Source organism: Ochotona curzoniae, unplaced genomic scaffold (assembly GCF_017591425.1).
Source record: "Ochotona curzoniae isolate NIBS_2020 unplaced genomic scaffold, NIBS_Ocur_1.0 contig_43, whole genome shotgun sequence".
In the NCBI taxonomy this organism is placed as follows: Eukaryota; Metazoa; Chordata; class Mammalia; order Lagomorpha; family Ochotonidae; genus Ochotona; species Ochotona curzoniae.
Genome location: NW_024466218.1, coordinates 374,652 through 391,514, shown reverse-complemented (window position 1 = coordinate 391,514; position 16,863 = coordinate 374,652). Strand labels below are relative to the sequence as shown.

The following is a 16,863-nucleotide window of genomic DNA, read 5'->3' as shown; positions in this document are numbered from 1 at the left end:
AAGGTCCCAAGGCTTTGGACCGTCCTTGACTGCTTTCCCAGGCCATAAGCAGAGAGGGAGCTGGATGGGAAGTAGGACTGCTGGGATTGAAACTTGCATCCAAATAGGATCCCAGTGTATTCAAGGCAAGGACTTTTGCCATTAGGCCACTGTGCTGGGCTCTGGTTTATTGTTGAAAAAACCTCAAGTGAAGGAATTGAGTTTAGCAGTTGACCATCCTTTCCTGACATCAAGATCAATGTTTTTGGGTAGCACTCAGATGTAAGCTGCATAGTCTAAGGTAGATACTCCTTCAGCTTCCTGCCTGGAAAAGCAGTCGAAGAAATCCCAAAGCCTTGGAACTCTCACACATGTGGGAGGCCCGGAAGAAGCTGCTGGCTCCTCGCTTTGAATTGGCAATCTTAGTATTGGCAGCTTATACTTAACACTTATTATGGCAGAACTTTATTTTGCCTCCATTTTTTTTTTGTGCTTGTGAAAGTTTTCCCAAGTGATGTCCATTGCTTGTTGCTGGCTGGAAAGAAAAGGTACTTATAGGTGAAGAGAATGCTGCAAGAATTCTCTGATACACTGAGCCATGTTGACCCATAAGAAATTCATCTATATTCTGGGCTTGTAGAAATTCAGGCAGAATAGTGTTTGGTTGGTTTCTTTCTGTCTGTAAAAGAGTTAGAGAAAAAGGTGGTCTGTCAATTAGTTGGATTCACTTCCCAGCTGGACCTTTCAGCCACAGGAGCTGCATTTGTGTCTCCCATATGGGTGCCCAAGCACTCAGGACATCCTCTGCTGCTTTCCCAGGCATTAGCAGGGAGCTGGAATGGCGTGCATGAGATCTGGCATAGCAGGTGGTTGCTTTACCTACTATGCCACTTTGTGAAATTACTCCCCACTCCCAACCCAGTTCCTCTTTATCATCTTTGAATTAATTCACATCTGATTGCCTTCTGAAAGAAACTACTCTCATGCTCTAAGATCTGTCCTTGCTCTGAAATTTAGAACAAAATCTGAAAAATAATCACAAGCTACCAATAAAAGATAAATTATTGAAGCAGTATGAACCATTGCTCATATAGGATACTGGTTCTGCAGGCCTTGGCATAGCCAACTAAATCCTGGTGCTGACCCTTAAATAGTTGTCTTCAAGCTTTTTCTGCTAATTTACACATCTGGATCATCTCTAGATCTGCTTCTGTTTTCTTACTTCCTCTTGATCCTGGACTGACATTTCCTGTTTCTGAGTGGGTTTTTTTTTTTTTTTTTAAGATTTATTTATTTTCATTGGAAAAGCAGATATACAGAGAGGAACAGATACAGAGAGGAAGATTTTTTATCCACTGTCACTTCCGAAGTAGCCATAATGATCAGACCTGAGCCGACCTGAAACCAGGAGCCAGGAGCTTCTTCTGGGTCTCCCACGTGGTTGTAGGGGCACAAGGCTTTGGGCTGTTCTCGACTGCTTTCCCAGGCCACAAGCAGGGAGCTGGATGTGAAGTGGAGCAGGCAGGGTATGAACCAGCGTCCATATGGGATCCTGGAAATTACAAGGCGAGGGCTTTGGCTAATGTGTCGGGCCTGAGTGGTGTTTGTTTCAGTTTGTTTTTCTTTCTTTTTTTTTTTCCAACAAATTTAAAAATATATATATATATATATATAATTAATTTATTTATTGTGGTAACTTTGGATCCAGGGGAAAGTTGAGCAGAGTGCAATTGTCTGTCTGCATGTACATACAGTCTTTTCCAACAGGATGATGCATTTGTTAAAATTGATAAACCTCAGTTGACACATCATTATGATCCAGGTTCCATACTCTGCATTTAGATTCGCCCTCGGTATTTATGTTCGACAGCTTTTGGCCAATGTGAGATGGCATGAAATAGTTTCACTGCCGCAGAAATTCTCTGCCTATCCGTCTGTCTCTATTTCTAATCTGTAACAGTCACTGAATGTTTTTCCTCTCTCCTTAGTTTTCTGTTTTGCAAATGGTACATTGTTGGAATTGAGCAGCATTTGCCTTTTCAGGTTGGCTTCTTTCACTCAGTAACATGGCTGAGGCTCCCCATGTGTTGTCCTAACTTGACAGCTCTTTTCTTTGTAGTGCTGCGTCCCTTTCCGTGGTGAGGATGAGCAACCAAAGGACATCTGTTGCTTCTGAGGTTTTGAGAATTGTGACCGAAGCTGCCCTTTGGTCATCTGTGTAGCTTTTTCATGTAGGCACACTTTTTCAACTCTTGGGAAGATATCAAGGAGTATGTGGATTTAGAGTGCTCTTATCCTTTTGTAAGTAATTGCCAGATTGAGTGTTACTTTGGATTTTTTTTTTTTTTCGTAAGATTTATTTTTATTGGAAAGGCAGATTTACAGAGAAGGAGAGACAGATCTTCCATCTGCTGGTTCACTCCCCAAGTGACTGCAACAGGTGGAGCTGATCCAATCCAAAACCAGGAGCCAGGAGCTTCTTCTGGATCTCCCACACGACTGCAGGGTCCCGAGGCTTTGGGCTTTCTTCAGTTGCTTTCCAGGCCACAAACGGAGCCAGAAGGGAAGTGGGGCAACCAGGTCATGAATCAGCATCCATATGGGATCCTGATGTGTGCAGGGCAAGGACTTTAGCCACTAGGCTACCGCTCTAGGCCCATTATTTTGAATTTTTGCCAGCAGTTGGCAATCTTCTTGCTTTATATCGTTGCTGACATTTGGGGGAATAGTGTTCTGGATTCTGCACATTCCAGTAGATGTATAGTGCCATCTGGTTACCTTTTTTTTTCCCCTAAACATTTCCTTAATGCCATATGATGCGGAGCACATTCATATGGCTTATTTGCTATTGATCTCTCTTTGGTGAGCTATCTGTTCATTAATTAACCCTTGTCCCTCTCCCCTACCCTTGGCGAGAGAGAGAGGGAGAGAGAGAGAGAGAGAGAGAGAGTTGTGAGTGTGAGTGAGTGTGTTTCCATCCACTGGTTCAGCCCCAAAATTCCTGTAAACCACCAATGTGGTAGAGGCAGGATCTGGGACCTCACTCCATGTCTGCTAGATAGGTGGCAGAGACCCACGTGCTTGGGACATCGTCTGAGGCCTTAGTGATTCTGTATTAGGTGAAGCTGGAATTGGGAGCCGGTCCCAAGTCCAGGGTCTTTGATGTAGGATGTGAGGATCCTAACTGCTAAGCCTTTTAACTGCTAGGCGGAATACTTGCCCCACTTTGCACCTTTAAAGTCAGATTGTGAATTTTCTTGTTAAATTTTTAGAATTCTTTATAGTTAGGTTCCGTTATTCTTCATATCCCATTCAGTTATTATAGAGCTGCTGTGACTTTCTCACCTAGCCTGTGGCTTGTTTCCTCATTCTCTCGATGGCATGTTCTGTGGACAGAGCTTTGGTTTCTAAGGAATTCCTTCTGATGAATTATTTGTTTCTTTCAAGGTTTGTATTCTGGTGCTGAATATAAAATTGTTGCTATATATAAATTCATGTAGATTTTCTTCTTTAGTATCTTGTATGAGTTTGTTATTTGGGTTTCACGTTTCTGTCTAGATACTCTGTTTTAATGTACATACTCAGTTGTAGCCTCTTTTCTCCAGTGTCTTGGCTTTTCTGGTGTGTCTGAGATTGGTTGACTGTTTATGTGACTATTTCTTGATTTCTGGGCTTATTCTCTGTCTCTTTAAACTGTATATATTTTTATTTGAAAAATAAGTAGAGATAGGAGGAGAGGACCTGGTGTGGAGGCCTAGTGGTTAAAGCCTCGCCTTGCATGCCCCAGGATCCCATTTGGGTGCCGGTTTGTATCCCAGCTGCTCCAGTTCCCATCCAGCTCCCTGCTTGTGGTCTGGGAGAGCATTAAAGGATGGCACAAAACCTTAGGACCCTGCTCCCATATGGGAGACCTGGAAAAGGCTCCTGGTCCTGGCTTCCAGTTGGTTCAGCTCTGGCTGCTGTGGCCACTTGGGGAGTGAGCCAGCAGATGGAAGACCTTTCTGTCTCTCATCTCTCTAAATCTGAATTTCCAATAAAAAAAATATTTAAAAGAAAAAAAGAGGACATAGATTTTTCCATTCACATGGTCGCAGCAGTTGGAACCAGGCTGTTCAGTAGCCAAGAATTTTCTTCCAGGTCTGTCATGTGGGTGCAGGATCGCAACAACTTGGAATGTCCTCTGCTTCTTTCCCAGGCTGTTAGCAGGGAGCTGGACCAGAAGTGGATGTTTTCATCAGTCCCAGTCATTGTCTGGATTATCTTTTTAGCTTTATAGCAAATCTTGAAGTGGATTTCCTTCCATTTTTTGTTGGCTATACTGAGCCTTTTTTATTCTTCATATAAATTTTTTTTTTCTTGTTAAAGATTTATTTTTACTGCAAAATCAGATATATATACATAGAGAAGAGGAGAGACAGAGCGGAAGATCTTCTGTCCGATGATTCATTCCTCAAGTGACCGCAATGGCCAGAGCTGTGCCGATCCAAAGCCAGGAGGCAGGAGCTTCTTCAGGGTCTCCCACGCGGGTGCAGGGTCCCAAGGTATTGGGCTGTCCTCGAGTGCTTTCCCAACCACAAGCAGGGAGCTGGATGGGAAGTGGGGCTGCCAGTGTTAGAACTGGTGCCTATATAGGATCCTGGTGTGTTCAAGGTAAGGACTTTAGCAGCTAGGCCACTGCTCCAGGCCCCATATAAACTTTCTTGGTGATTTGTTGAGATCCTGAGTGGGATTGAATTTAGTAGCACTGTTAGGAAAACACAAGATTGAACCTTTCTGTTGGCTTTTGTAAGCTTTTATTGAACATTGTAATGAAGGAGTAGCAGAGTGAGGTCGATAATATCCCCTCCCTAGCGCTGAGAGCTGTCCCTTTTTTCCTCTCAGTTAATTAGGAGGTGGAACTGATCTCTGAAATCTTGTTGGTATTGTGCTAGATCAGATTAGGGTTGAGTTGAACCTTTCAGTATAATTCGGCTTCTAAATTCCTCTCTTTCGCTGTTCTCTGTTGTTTAACAATAGAACTTACTTTCTCACGGTTCTAGAGGCTGGAAACCCGAGGTCAGAGTGCTGGGGAGATTTTTTGCAACTTCTAAAGTTAGAGTTACTGTCACAGGAAGAAGAGAAGACTTATTGTTGCTTGCTCTTAGAAATTTAGATTATTACTTTAAATTTTCCTGCTTTTCAGTAGCCTATGGATGAAATAAGGAATCTTGGGTTTTAGAAAATATTCTTTGCTGGCAGGAGGATATATGTGACATGTTAGGGCAAAGGTGAGAAGCGTAAGTGTGCTGTGGCTATGTGTCGATGCCTTTAAGGTGCACGTGCAGGTACCAGTGTCGCCTTGTGTGGCAGTTCCAGGCAGCTGATAGACTTGGTCCTTTCTAAACTTACTGGAGTCCTGTGCTTATTGGGGACAATACAGTGTGAACTGTAACTGAGGTACAGCAATGTCTTGAGTTATGTTTCTTGACAGACATTAGCCAACTTGGTTCTTTAACCTTTGTTGTCCATGCTTTGCATTGGTTTTTGTATTTAATTTTAGGGACATCTTCTTATGTGGCTGTTTTCTCAGCATTGTACATTGATCATAGTTTGGTACTGGAGGGAGGGAGACTAGAAGTTCCGTGGAGTGAAACTACTCCAGCGGTTGCCCAAGCCACGCGTCTGATATCTACCAAGAACATGGAACTAATCTGTGAACTTCTATACTTTGTAGTACTTAATTTTATGGTTAAAGGTTTTTTTTTTTTTTTTCTTTGCTAAGCATGCTGTTTGCATGAACCTAAAAAGCAATAGTATCCCTGCCTTTTACATTTCTTGCTTCTTAGATGTAAAGGTCTTTGATTTAGTACATGAAAGTTGATTATTGAAAGCCAAGTTGCATCAAATCCAATTATGATAAAATGTTCTGTATGAACATGTAAATCTCAAATTGTTTTAAGGGAAAGTTGTATCCTGCAAAGTTAGTAAAGGAAAGTAATTTGTAATTAATAAATAATAAGTAAATAATCTGATATGCAATGTGAGGTCAGCTTTTCAGTTTTAACATGAGGCAGTTCATTCAGTCTAGGATGTGTGACTTTCTGAGTGAAGAACATCTGTCTTCATCTTATGGAAAACAGGCTCATTTAAAAGCTTTTTCTTTAAGTAACTCTTAAGATAAACCTGCCTTTGATAGAGATGATGTACATTCTATGCCATTTAAACAGTTGACCTACATTTAAGCCTGAATATGGTCCAGACTGAGTTTATTGTTAAAAAAGGACTTTGGTTGCTGTTTCAGCTTTTTTTCCTAACAGTTCCTGAGTCTGTTTTATCATCATAATTGGTTTTTATCACCGATTTTATTTTTCATTTGGATGATCTAATTTTCTAAATTAAAAAAAATTTTTTTTAATATTTTGATCTGAACGTTACATGTATCAAGTTTCTTACATGGTTATTTGTTCCCTGCTAATGTCCTACCTCCCACCAGAAGTCATTCCAGACTGTTCAAGAATGCCAGCCTCCTTCCAGGCTTGTCATAGGCTATTTTTTAAATGTAGCAATCTTTCTCTTGATTTCATTGAACTTTTGTGTTCTTAGAAGAAGGAATATATATATATTATATATATATATATATATATAAAATATATATATATATATGTATAAACCGTGATGATTTTCTCTAATAGAATTACAGATTGCTTCTCAAAAGGCTTCTTCTTTTTTTTTTTTTTTAATGTGAACTTGGTTGGGTAAGACAAATGGAGCGTTAGTTAAGCTCATTCCTTCTGTACTGACTTTGAACTTCAAAGTTCCTAATTTGAAACTCTGATTCAGTCCCATCTTACTAGATTTAAGTGGCTTTTGTTTTGTTTTGTTTTTCATGCAGGTTCTGCTCATTAACACCACGAGTGTGGATCTGAAGAAGAGTTTATTACCTCTTTTTTTGAGTATGTTTAAGTTCAGATACACACAACGTAGCCTCTCCTTCCCTATTAGATTCTTAGAAGGTAGTTATATTTTTTATAGTCTCCTTCTTGTGGCTTTGATAGTTGTGATCAATAAGAATAAAAACAATACCTTTCATTCTGGGCTACTGCATGCAAACCAGTTCATGTAAAGCCTCCTGGAGGTCTCTGGCATGCCAGACATAGAACTATGAGTGTGCGTTTGTGGAGGTCACCATATTCCAACGGATTTCAAGAGTTTAATTGTTACCTTGGGAATCTAAGACAGTTTGGCTCTGGGAGTGACTGACTTTAAGGGGCTTACTTTTGATGTGTGATTTTCAAAATGAATTTAAAACAAGAGGAATTAATTAGAAATGTTTTGTGGCATTAAATCTGAGTAGCAGAAATTACCTTGCTTTGTTCATATTGTATGCTAACAAAATAGTTGTTTCGCCTTATTAAGCATCAGTGAACAGTTTTTAGACCCGTTGACATACTTTTCTTCTTGTATATGGCTATATTGAATAAAATTATACATATTGTTTATCCCTTTTTCTATCTAGGGCTGGAAAAAAGAAAGGATTCTGGCTGAATATCCTGATGGCAGGATAATAATGGTTCTTCCTGAAGACCCAAAGTATGCCTTGAAAAAGGTAAGTTTCCAATCAAATATCCAATATAATTGATAATACTATTTTATGGCACATAGCATACTTATTTTTTAAAGATTTATTTATTTTTTATTGAAAAGTTAGATTTTACAGAGAGAAGGAGAAACAGAAAGATCTTCCATCCGCTGGCTGACTCCCCAAATGGCCACAGTAGCTGGAGCTGAGCCTATCTGATCTGAAGCCAGGGGCCAGGAGCTTCTTTGGGATCTCCCACATGGGTGCAGGGTCCCAAGGCTTTGTGTCATCCACTACTGGGAGGATGTAGTGGGGAGCTGGATGGGAAGTGGAGCAGCTAGGACATGAACCGACACCCATATGTGATCCCAGCACATGCAAGGTGAGGACTTTAGTTACTAGGCTATTGTGTTGGGCTGAATTCCTTCCTTCCTCCCTCCGTTCCTCCCTCCCTTCTTTCCTTCCCTCTTTCTTTCATTTACTTATTGATTTTATTGGGGTTGTAACTATAGCATAGAGCATAAGAAATAGCTGCTATCTATGGTGCTGGTGTCCCACTTAGACAAGGGCCAAGTTCCTGCTGCTCCACTTGCAGTTGGCTCCTGCTAAATGACCTGGAAAAGTAGAGGAGGAGGGTGCAAGTACTTGGGCCCATGCTCTCCCTTAAACCCCAAAGAAGCTCCTGACCAATCCAGCTTTGGCCATTGTTATCATTTGTGTGTAGACCAATGAGTATGAAATGTCTACTCTCTAGGGCCCTGTGCGGTAGCCTAGTGGCTAAAGCCCTCATCTTTAAAAAAAAAAATCAACTAATTATATTTCCTTTGCCCCCTCCCCCACCGAATTTCCCTATATTATTACTATAGCATAGGTCTTCATAAACAGTCACGTGTACATCATTGCGGACATGGACAATGGCAGAGAGTCCAGCCTCCCATTGTCAAGATGCAGCTAGCAGTTTCATCTTTGATCTGGAAGTAGAGATGCACACTGCACTGCAACTTCACATCTGGACATGATAGTCTCCATTACACAGTCACCACACATCCCTCTTAAATGAAAAGCCACAATACAAAATTAACAGCAGGAAGAAAAATAGAAATTTACAACACCATGAATTTCTCAAGAGGTTTTGATAGTTCAACAGTCCTAAATTGCTGGCGATCCCACCCCTCCAATCATGATGAAATCTCTCCCAAACCCACTGGCTGCTATAGTCCACCTTTGTGTCTCCACCTGCCCAGATCTTCACTGCCAATGATTGTTCAATCATAGTTGATCAATTTGTTCTGTCCTCTGTCCTCTGCCATGGTATCAGGTGTCCTCTGGAGGCTCCGATGTACTGCCCTAATCCTCCATGGACATTTGGATGTGCTGTCCTCTGTTCCGTCTGAGCCACTGAGGAGGCCCAGCTCTGACACATCCACTCCCACAGTCAGCGCATGGAACCTGCAGTTCTCTCCATGATTAGGGTTCTGAGTCCAGCAGTTCATTTGGTAGGGAATCTCCAAAGAAACTTTATCTGAGCCCATCCCAGACCTGATTCATTTGTTTTTGTCAGTACAGGGTCTGGCACTATCTGTCACTCAAATCAGCCTTCACACACACTGGTAGTTGCAATGGCTGGGTCAGTTCTGTCTCCAGTCTCGTGTTTTACGAAACCCAGTGGGTATTAAAGCCCAGACCAATCCTGCCCACCCTATATTCAGCCTTCACTTAAACCAGTGGGAGCTGCAGCCTAGTCGGTGCGACTTACAAAAACCCCCACCAGGTTCACCCCTTCCCTGGCTCCTGTGCTTGCCAGTATGTACAGCAGACTGGTCTGGTCTGTCCCACATCTGATTCAGCTCTTGTACATGTTGATGGGTATTGAAGCCCAGTTCATCCCAACCAGCCCCACTATCCAGGCCACACTGGTTCTAGCGGATGCCACCGTCTGTCTAGGCCATGTCTATGCCTGACAGAATTTGGTTCCTCTGTCAGCATCTGCCAGCTGATATTGCGGCAAAGCCCAATCAGTCCACACTGACCCTGGCTTATACATGTACCAGAAGGTACAGTCAGCTCAGCCTGGCTTTTCCTGATCCGCTCACATGTAGGCCATTGGATATGGCCCTGCCAGGCCTGATCTGCCCCCATCCCAGCTCTCATGATCACCACTGGGAGTAGTGTCCCAGCAGGGGGGCCCTTCGCAGTCCCCTCCTTGAGGCCATGTGCTCGTTGGGTGCTGTGGCCCAGTCTGGCACAGCCCCCTCACCTTGGCATTTGCCATTGGGTGCTGTAGCCAGGCCCACTCTCAAATCCAACTCACGTTGGTGGGGTCTATAGCCTAGCCCAACCCTGCCAACCTCCAATCCTGGTCCTCATGAGGACTGGCTGGTATTGCACCCTGACCCGGCCCAACCCACGCTCCATTCTGGCACTCAGATTCGCCAGTTGGTGATGTGGACTGACCCAGTCTGGCCTACCCCTGACCTGCACCAAATGTATGCTTGTGGGTAACATATTTTGGCCTGGTCTGGGCTGCTCTCCATCTTGGTTGTTGCACTCACTTGCAGGGAGCGTATCCTGACAGAGGGGTTCCCCAGGCTCCTCCATCCGAATCTCTCCCAATGCCAGATCTCGCACACATCTGGGTTCATGGGCCAGCCCTACTTGGTCCACCTCCTGTCCTAGCAGGAACAGTGGCCTTTCCTCATCGGCCCTCACCCATTCTGGTTCTTGTGGGTGCTACAGCCCAGCCAAGCCTGCTCCATATCCAGACACAGTTGACACATGGCTCAGTGGGGGCAAAGACCTGGCCTAGCCTGTCCTATACCTACCCTGGTTCTCACAAGTACCAGTGGGTACTGGATTCTAGCCTAGTCTGGCCCATCCCATACCCAGCCCACACATATGCCGAGGGATTCTGCAGCTATATCCAGACCAAACCGCAGCCCCCACCCTGGCCCTTGTGCTCTCCAATGGGGAGCACAACCCGGCCAAGGCGTCCCCTTAGCTCCCCAGCCAGGCCTGCTCCCCTCTACAGATTTCATGCATGCCAGTGGTTGCTCTGACCCAGCCTGGCATAGCCCTCATCTGTCTTAGCCTTTGTCTTTGGATGCTGTAACCAGGCCTGACCTAGTCAGTCCCCAGTCCCAACTCTGGCTGGCGGGTGCTACAACCTGGCCCTGCTCGGTCTCCTCCCATCTCTGGCTCATGTGAACCAGTAAGTGCTATACCCTAGCCCGGCATGACCTGCACTCCAGCCTGGTTTCTGCACTCGCCAGTGGGTTAAGATCTTAAAGCCCTCATCTTGCATGCACTGGGATCCCATATGGGTGCCAGTTCATATCCCAGCTAGTCCGTTTCCCATCTAGCTCCCTGCTTGTGTCCTGGGAAAGCAGTAGAGCATAGCCTGAAGCTTTGGGAACCTGCACCAGTGTGGGAGATCTGAAAGAGGCTCCTGGATCTTAGCTTCAGATCAGCCCAGCTCCAACCACTGTGGCCACTTAGGGTGTGAACCAGAGGATGGAGAATCTTCATCTCTGTTTTCCTTCCCTCTTAGTAATGACTTTCCAATAGGAATAATGAATCTTTTAAAAAGAAAAGATTTCTCTCTCCCTTCTCTATCTCTGGTGGGGTGTAGAGGGAGTTTTTCCATCTGTTGGTTCATTTTCCAAATGACTGCAACAGGCAGAGCTGTGCTACACTGAAGGAACAGTCCAGGAATTTCTTCCCAGTCTTCTATGTGGGTGCAGGAGCCCAAGCACTTGGGCCAACTTTCATTGCTTTTTCCTCGCACGTTACCAGGGAACTAGAGTGTCTAGGACTCTACCTGGCACCCAGATGGAATGCAGGTGCTGCAGGTGGTGACTATGCCATAGCATCAGGCCCAGGCACAACCCATTTCTACACCAGTCCTGAAAATAGGGATTATTATTACTTTTTTTTTTTTTTTTTTTAGTTTATTTTTTACATGAAAGAGTTACAGGGAGGGAGACAGAAAGATTGATTAGTAATGGTGGCTCAAGTCTTTTAAATTCCTGCCACCTATTTGAGAAACCTGAATGGATTTATTTCCAGAATCCTGGCTTCTGTCTGGCCAGCACCGACTATTGCAGGCATTTGGGGAGTGACCCAGGAGATGGGAGCTCTCTTTTCCTATGTCTCTCCTTCTTTGTTACCTTTCCTTAAAATATGTGAGTAAACAAATGAATCTTAAAGAAAGGTGTTATGTCTGCATTCATCGCGGAGAGCTCTTGAGAGAATACCTGAGTTAGAACGATCTACTCAACTGACTGGAAGTAGCATGTTTTTATGTATGTTTAGTGTTCTTGTGTGAAGAGTTATCTGTTCTCTCTTCGACAGGTTGATGAGATTAGAGAGATGGTGGATAATGATTTAGGTTTCCAACAGGCACCATTAATGTGCTATTCCAGAACTAAAACCCTTCTCTTCATTTCCAATGATAAGAAAGTAGTTGGCTGTCTAATTGCAGAACATATTCAATGGGTAAGTAATTTTAAAGAGTGTACACAAGTACTTTGTAGAAAAATATTTTTTTTCCCCGTGTGAAAAGATTTATTGAAGAGAGAGTTCTTCTGTCATAGTAACAGGAAGGGGTTCCAAGGGAAGAAAGTCCTGAGAAATTGGTGGAGGGGGACAAGTGAATCAAGAAGTCATTCCCCAGAAGTCATTCTTGCTTTGTCAAATATGCCTTCTATTGCTCCTACTCCAGTACATCCCAGACCCCTTTCATGGGCAGTCTGTAGCCCCCAGGATAAGAATTAGGTTGGCCTGTCTTGGGCAAGTGTTCTTCTACCCTTCCACACATTTTTTTTTTTAAGAAGCAATATCCTGGTATACTTGTGTAGTTATCACATTTGGCATTAACTAGAGCCAGTTGCCCATCAGCTACCACTACTGGCTGCTTTTCTCACAGAAGTGTAACACTCACCTAGGTGAAAGACTACCCAGGCAGTGTGTGCAGCTCTGGAGAGATTAATAATATGTAGGTTAGAGGCATCATGCTGGAACCATGCAATGTTTGTTTCCATGTCTACATTGATAAATTGGAGTAAGCATAAATATCTCCTTATGCAATGCTATTTGTGGTGAGAACATTGAAAGTCCATTCATTGAAAATCAATTCTTGTAGATTTTTGGAATACACAGTACCTTATGAAAAGTCACCTTTTACTATGGAATGGATACTAGTTTGCTACTAGCCATCAGAAGATGGCTGCTTGACAAGCTCCCACTGATCCTTGGAATGCAGAAGGGGCAATGGACATCCAGTTCTCCTGGCAGGCCACTCATGTTGGCAGGGATTTCTTTGAATGTTACCAGATCCATTGGCTCAGAGAGAGAGGGATAGCTTCAGGCCGCTGGTAAGGGACCCAAAGTATAGGGAGTGAGATGACTTTCTCTCGTGTTTACATATCTAGTATGTGAATGAGAACAGAATGGAGATGAATGGTTGTCTGCTTTCTGAAAGAGTGAATGTGTCAGTCCCCAGAGTTTGTTAGGAGGTCAGCGAAAGGTAATGCCTCAGCAAGGTCATTGCTAGCCATTTGCCAATGTGTATTCTCAGTTGAACATCTTCCCTCTAATTCTGACACCTCCAGGGATACAGAGTTATAGAAGAGAAGCTTCCAGTTATCAGGTCAGAAGAAGAAAAAGTCAGATTTGAAAGGCAAAAAGCTTGGTGCTGCTCCACATTGCCAGAGCCTGCAATCTGTGGGATCAGTCGAATCTGGGTATTCAGCATGATGCGGCGGAGGAAAATTGCTTCTCGCATGATTGAATGCCTAAGGTAATTTTCATGCGACTCTTTGTAAAGATTTATGTGTTTTTTAATTTAAAAGGCAGATTCCCAGAGATGGAGGGATCTTCCCTCTGCTGGTTCACTCCCCAAGTTTTCCAGATGGCTGGACCTGACCTGATTTGAATCCAGGAGCTAGCATCTTCTGGGTCTCTCACATGGGTGTAGGGGCTGATTTCCCTGGCTATCAGCATGGAGATGAGTGGGGAGTGGAACAGCCAGTACATGAAATGGTGGGACCTAAATGGAGTACTGGTGCTCCAAGGAAGAACGAAGCTTAGCTTATTGAACCATGGTGTTGGTCCCTGCCTGTGATCTTCAATCATTTGTTAGTTGGGGATTTGAGTTTTAAAGGTTAGAATTTATTAGGCCAGAATAACACCATTTTAAACTGTGTTTGACACTGGAGAATTTCAAACGTAAGCAAAGATTTGTGAAACATTTTCCTGGTAGTTTACCTTTAATTTGTGTTCATTTATTAATATTATTTGTAAGTGGAATAATTTTTCTTTTATCAACGGATTGCTTATTGGAGGTATTTCATAGAGAGCAGGGACAGGCAAGTTTTCTGTTTTATTTGTTCTGTAACGTGCAGTTAATAAAGGCTCAATGGAAGAGGGTAAAATTAAAATAGATCATTCCGAAGCGGTTTAGTTCCATCTGTTGTGTATTCCTAGAATGTGGATCTGTGAGTATAGCTTTCAAAATAATTCTTGTTTTAAAGGAGATCCCAAGGTGCCCAGAATTGTAGGGCCTTATTGTCTGGCCTTGTTTGTCACGGGTGAGTAATGATCGAGGAGGGCTCAGATTTACCCATTTTTTGCATAACCAGAGGCAGGTTGTCATGGCAAACTGTTTTTAGAATCCATATGACATGGTGGTATTTGCAGTGGGAGGATTAGTCCGTTGAGCCTTGGTCTTAGCCCATTTGTTTTTATATTTTTAAAAATTGTACTTGAAAGTAGAGTTAGGAAGAGAGACATCTTCCATCCACTGGTTCTCTCCTGAAATGGCTGTTCAGGCTAGAGCTGTCCCGGTGTGAAGCTGATATCTAGGAGCTTCTTCCGGATTTGCTACATGGGTACAGGGGCCCCAAGGGCTCAGTCCATCCTCCATTACTTTCATGGCTGTTAAGGTGCTGGATCAAAGCAAGGCCTCGAACCTTTTCTTTATGAGATGCATGCACCACAGTTGGAGGATTTGCTTGCTTTGCCTCTGTATGGGCCCCTGTGGGAAGGTTTTCATTTCTCTGTAGTGTTCGTAACATCTGTTATTTTTTTTTAATGGGCCACCAATGTGGGTTTGAAGTCATTGCAGTCCTTATTTTCTCTCAAAGTTAAAAAAAAGTATTTGCAAAATGGAGGTGCTGAGAGTGAGCTCTTACCCACTGCTTCCCTCCAGAAATGTTCGCAATGGCTGGAGCTGGCAAGAGACAGGTCAGGCCATGTCTCCCACATGGATGACAGGAACACCAGCACCACAGCCATCTCAGGAAGCTGGAAGCTGGGAGTGGAGGTGGGAGTTGAATGCAAGCATTGCAAGGTGGGATGCAGGTGTCCAAGCTGCATCCCAAGGACTGGACCCAAGGTCACACTCCCCACTTTCCCTCATCTCATTGTCCTGCTCCAGTGCCTGAAAGCAGCAGAGGATGGCCTGGGTAGTTTAGGCTCCTGCGACCCACATGGGAGATGTGCCTGAAGCTCCAGGCTCCTGGCTTAGAACTAGCCTAGCCCTGGCTATTTTAGCTGTTTAGGGAAAGGACCAACATATGAAAATGCTGTCTCGCCCTTCCAAATAAATAACCTTTTTTTTTGTTTGTTTGTTTCCTTAAATACATTATTGAAAGTACTTGAAGCTGTAATAGAAAGGAATCTCAAAGTTTATGGCTGTGAAACCTTAATTGTCATTAATACAGCCTCTAGTCCTTTTGAGTAATTAAGGACAGAACAGCTGATTCTCAAAGATCAACTCTCAGTCTTTCACTGTTAACTCATTTTTCTTGATACTCTTGGTTGAATTGAGTAATTATTTGAACTTGACTATTTGTATCATGAAAAGTTGTTGGGAAAATGTTTAATGTTTTGGCTGGTATTAAAAAGTGCTTAACTGTATTATTAATATTTTAGATGAAGTTATTTTTCAGATTTTAATGATTTAATCTTTTCTCCTTCCCTCACACCCCCTTTTTATAGGAGTAACTTTATATATGGCTCTTATCTCAGTAAAGAAGAAATTGCTTTCTCAGATCCTACTCCTGATGGAAAACTATTTGCAACCCAGTACTGTGGCACTGGCCAATTTCTGGTATATAATTTTATTAATGGACAGAATGCCACGTAAAATAAATTTTTGCCTGCAGTACTAGAAGATGTCTGTTGAAGAGATGGATTGGTTGCTGACTTTAACCAGGAACTAGGGCCATTTTTATTACCATGAACTCAGGACTGGCAACAACCATGCGGTTGTTCCACTTTGATAAAATTGGAAACAATGCAGTAATAGTTTATTGTTTTGTTTTTTAAAGAAGATATTTTATTATCTTTTACAGATGTTTATGATGGATGTATTTTATCTATACCTATTTAGACATGTTTACATGCAGCAGGTAATTGTTCATAGTGGACTGAAAACTAATGCAAGGACTATGGTCTCAGTGATAAGTATATTTTGAAGTTCTTAATATGGCAATATACCAGTGTAGCTTGGTACTGTATTTTTTTATATTGATCTGCTGATACCAATTTTAGGGTTGAAAGTTGTATTTTTGAAGTGGAAACCAATTTGTTCAAATTACTATTCACAGATCATAAAATATTCTGTGCTGAAGAATTTGCAGCTAATTTGTAAATAGGGCCTCAAGTTTACCCTGAAGAGACCCCTGTAAAAGGGAAAGTTCTGATAAGCAGGAAGGACTCATAGGGCTTTTCCTGGTGTTTTTTTTCTTTTTAAAGGCAGGAAAAAGTGAAAAGTGGCTAGAATTGTGATGGATTATTCTTTGATTTTTGATTCCCTTTATTTATTTATTTTTTTAAGAAATGACAACCTGGTATATCTAGCCTAATTAGTTTCAAAGTTTGTGAAAGACATATGGAATAGTGACTTGGTATCTGTTACTCCTCAGAAATACTGCACTGAGTATACGCCCTCATTACTGGACTTCATTTCATACTTGTCTGACCTTCCTAGTGCCCTCTAATTTTAAAGGGTTTATATGTTGATAAACTGCTGTGGCCTTTTATAAACTGTATATAATGTAGAATAAAATAATAAAATACTTGACAGCTTTTTCTAAGTGATAAATATACTGGGGTAATGGTGCATTGTCGTGTGTGCTTTCTCAAGGACTTTACTAGGTTTCCTACCTTGCAATGTGACTTAAACGCAGGCTTTACAGCCGCTTTCCCAAGTTTGCCAAAAGATCATTGTGGGAGCAGCACCTGGCTGAACATTCTCTGCAAAAGGCAGAGTCCTTTGGTTATTTCAGGAACATGTGTTTCTTTGAAAGAAAGAAGACTTAACC

General features: G+C 42.6%; 1 protein-coding gene across 3 annotated transcripts in view; it reads left to right on the top strand.

Annotated features, from left to right (window-relative positions):
• ESCO1 (establishment of sister chromatid cohesion N-acetyltransferase 1) overlaps nt 1-16,643 on the top strand; it is a 46,409-nt gene extending 29,766 nt beyond the window's left edge. For 2 of the 3 annotated variants that reach the window (XM_040984786.1, XM_040984785.1), the window contains exons 9-12: nt 7,475-7,564; nt 11,888-12,031; nt 13,147-13,334; nt 15,536-16,643. In XM_040984786.1, the coding sequence (XP_040840720.1) occupies nt 7,475-7,564; nt 11,888-12,031; nt 13,147-13,334; nt 15,536-15,683 (570 nt within the window). In that variant the 3' untranslated portion in view covers nt 15,684-16,643. Of the gene's footprint in view, nt 1-6,850; nt 6,972-7,474; nt 7,565-11,887; nt 12,032-13,146; nt 13,335-15,535 lie in introns of those variants that run through there. The other variant, XR_005884398.1, reaches the window with a different exon arrangement.
• Nucleotides 16,644-16,863: the final 220 nt, after the last annotated feature.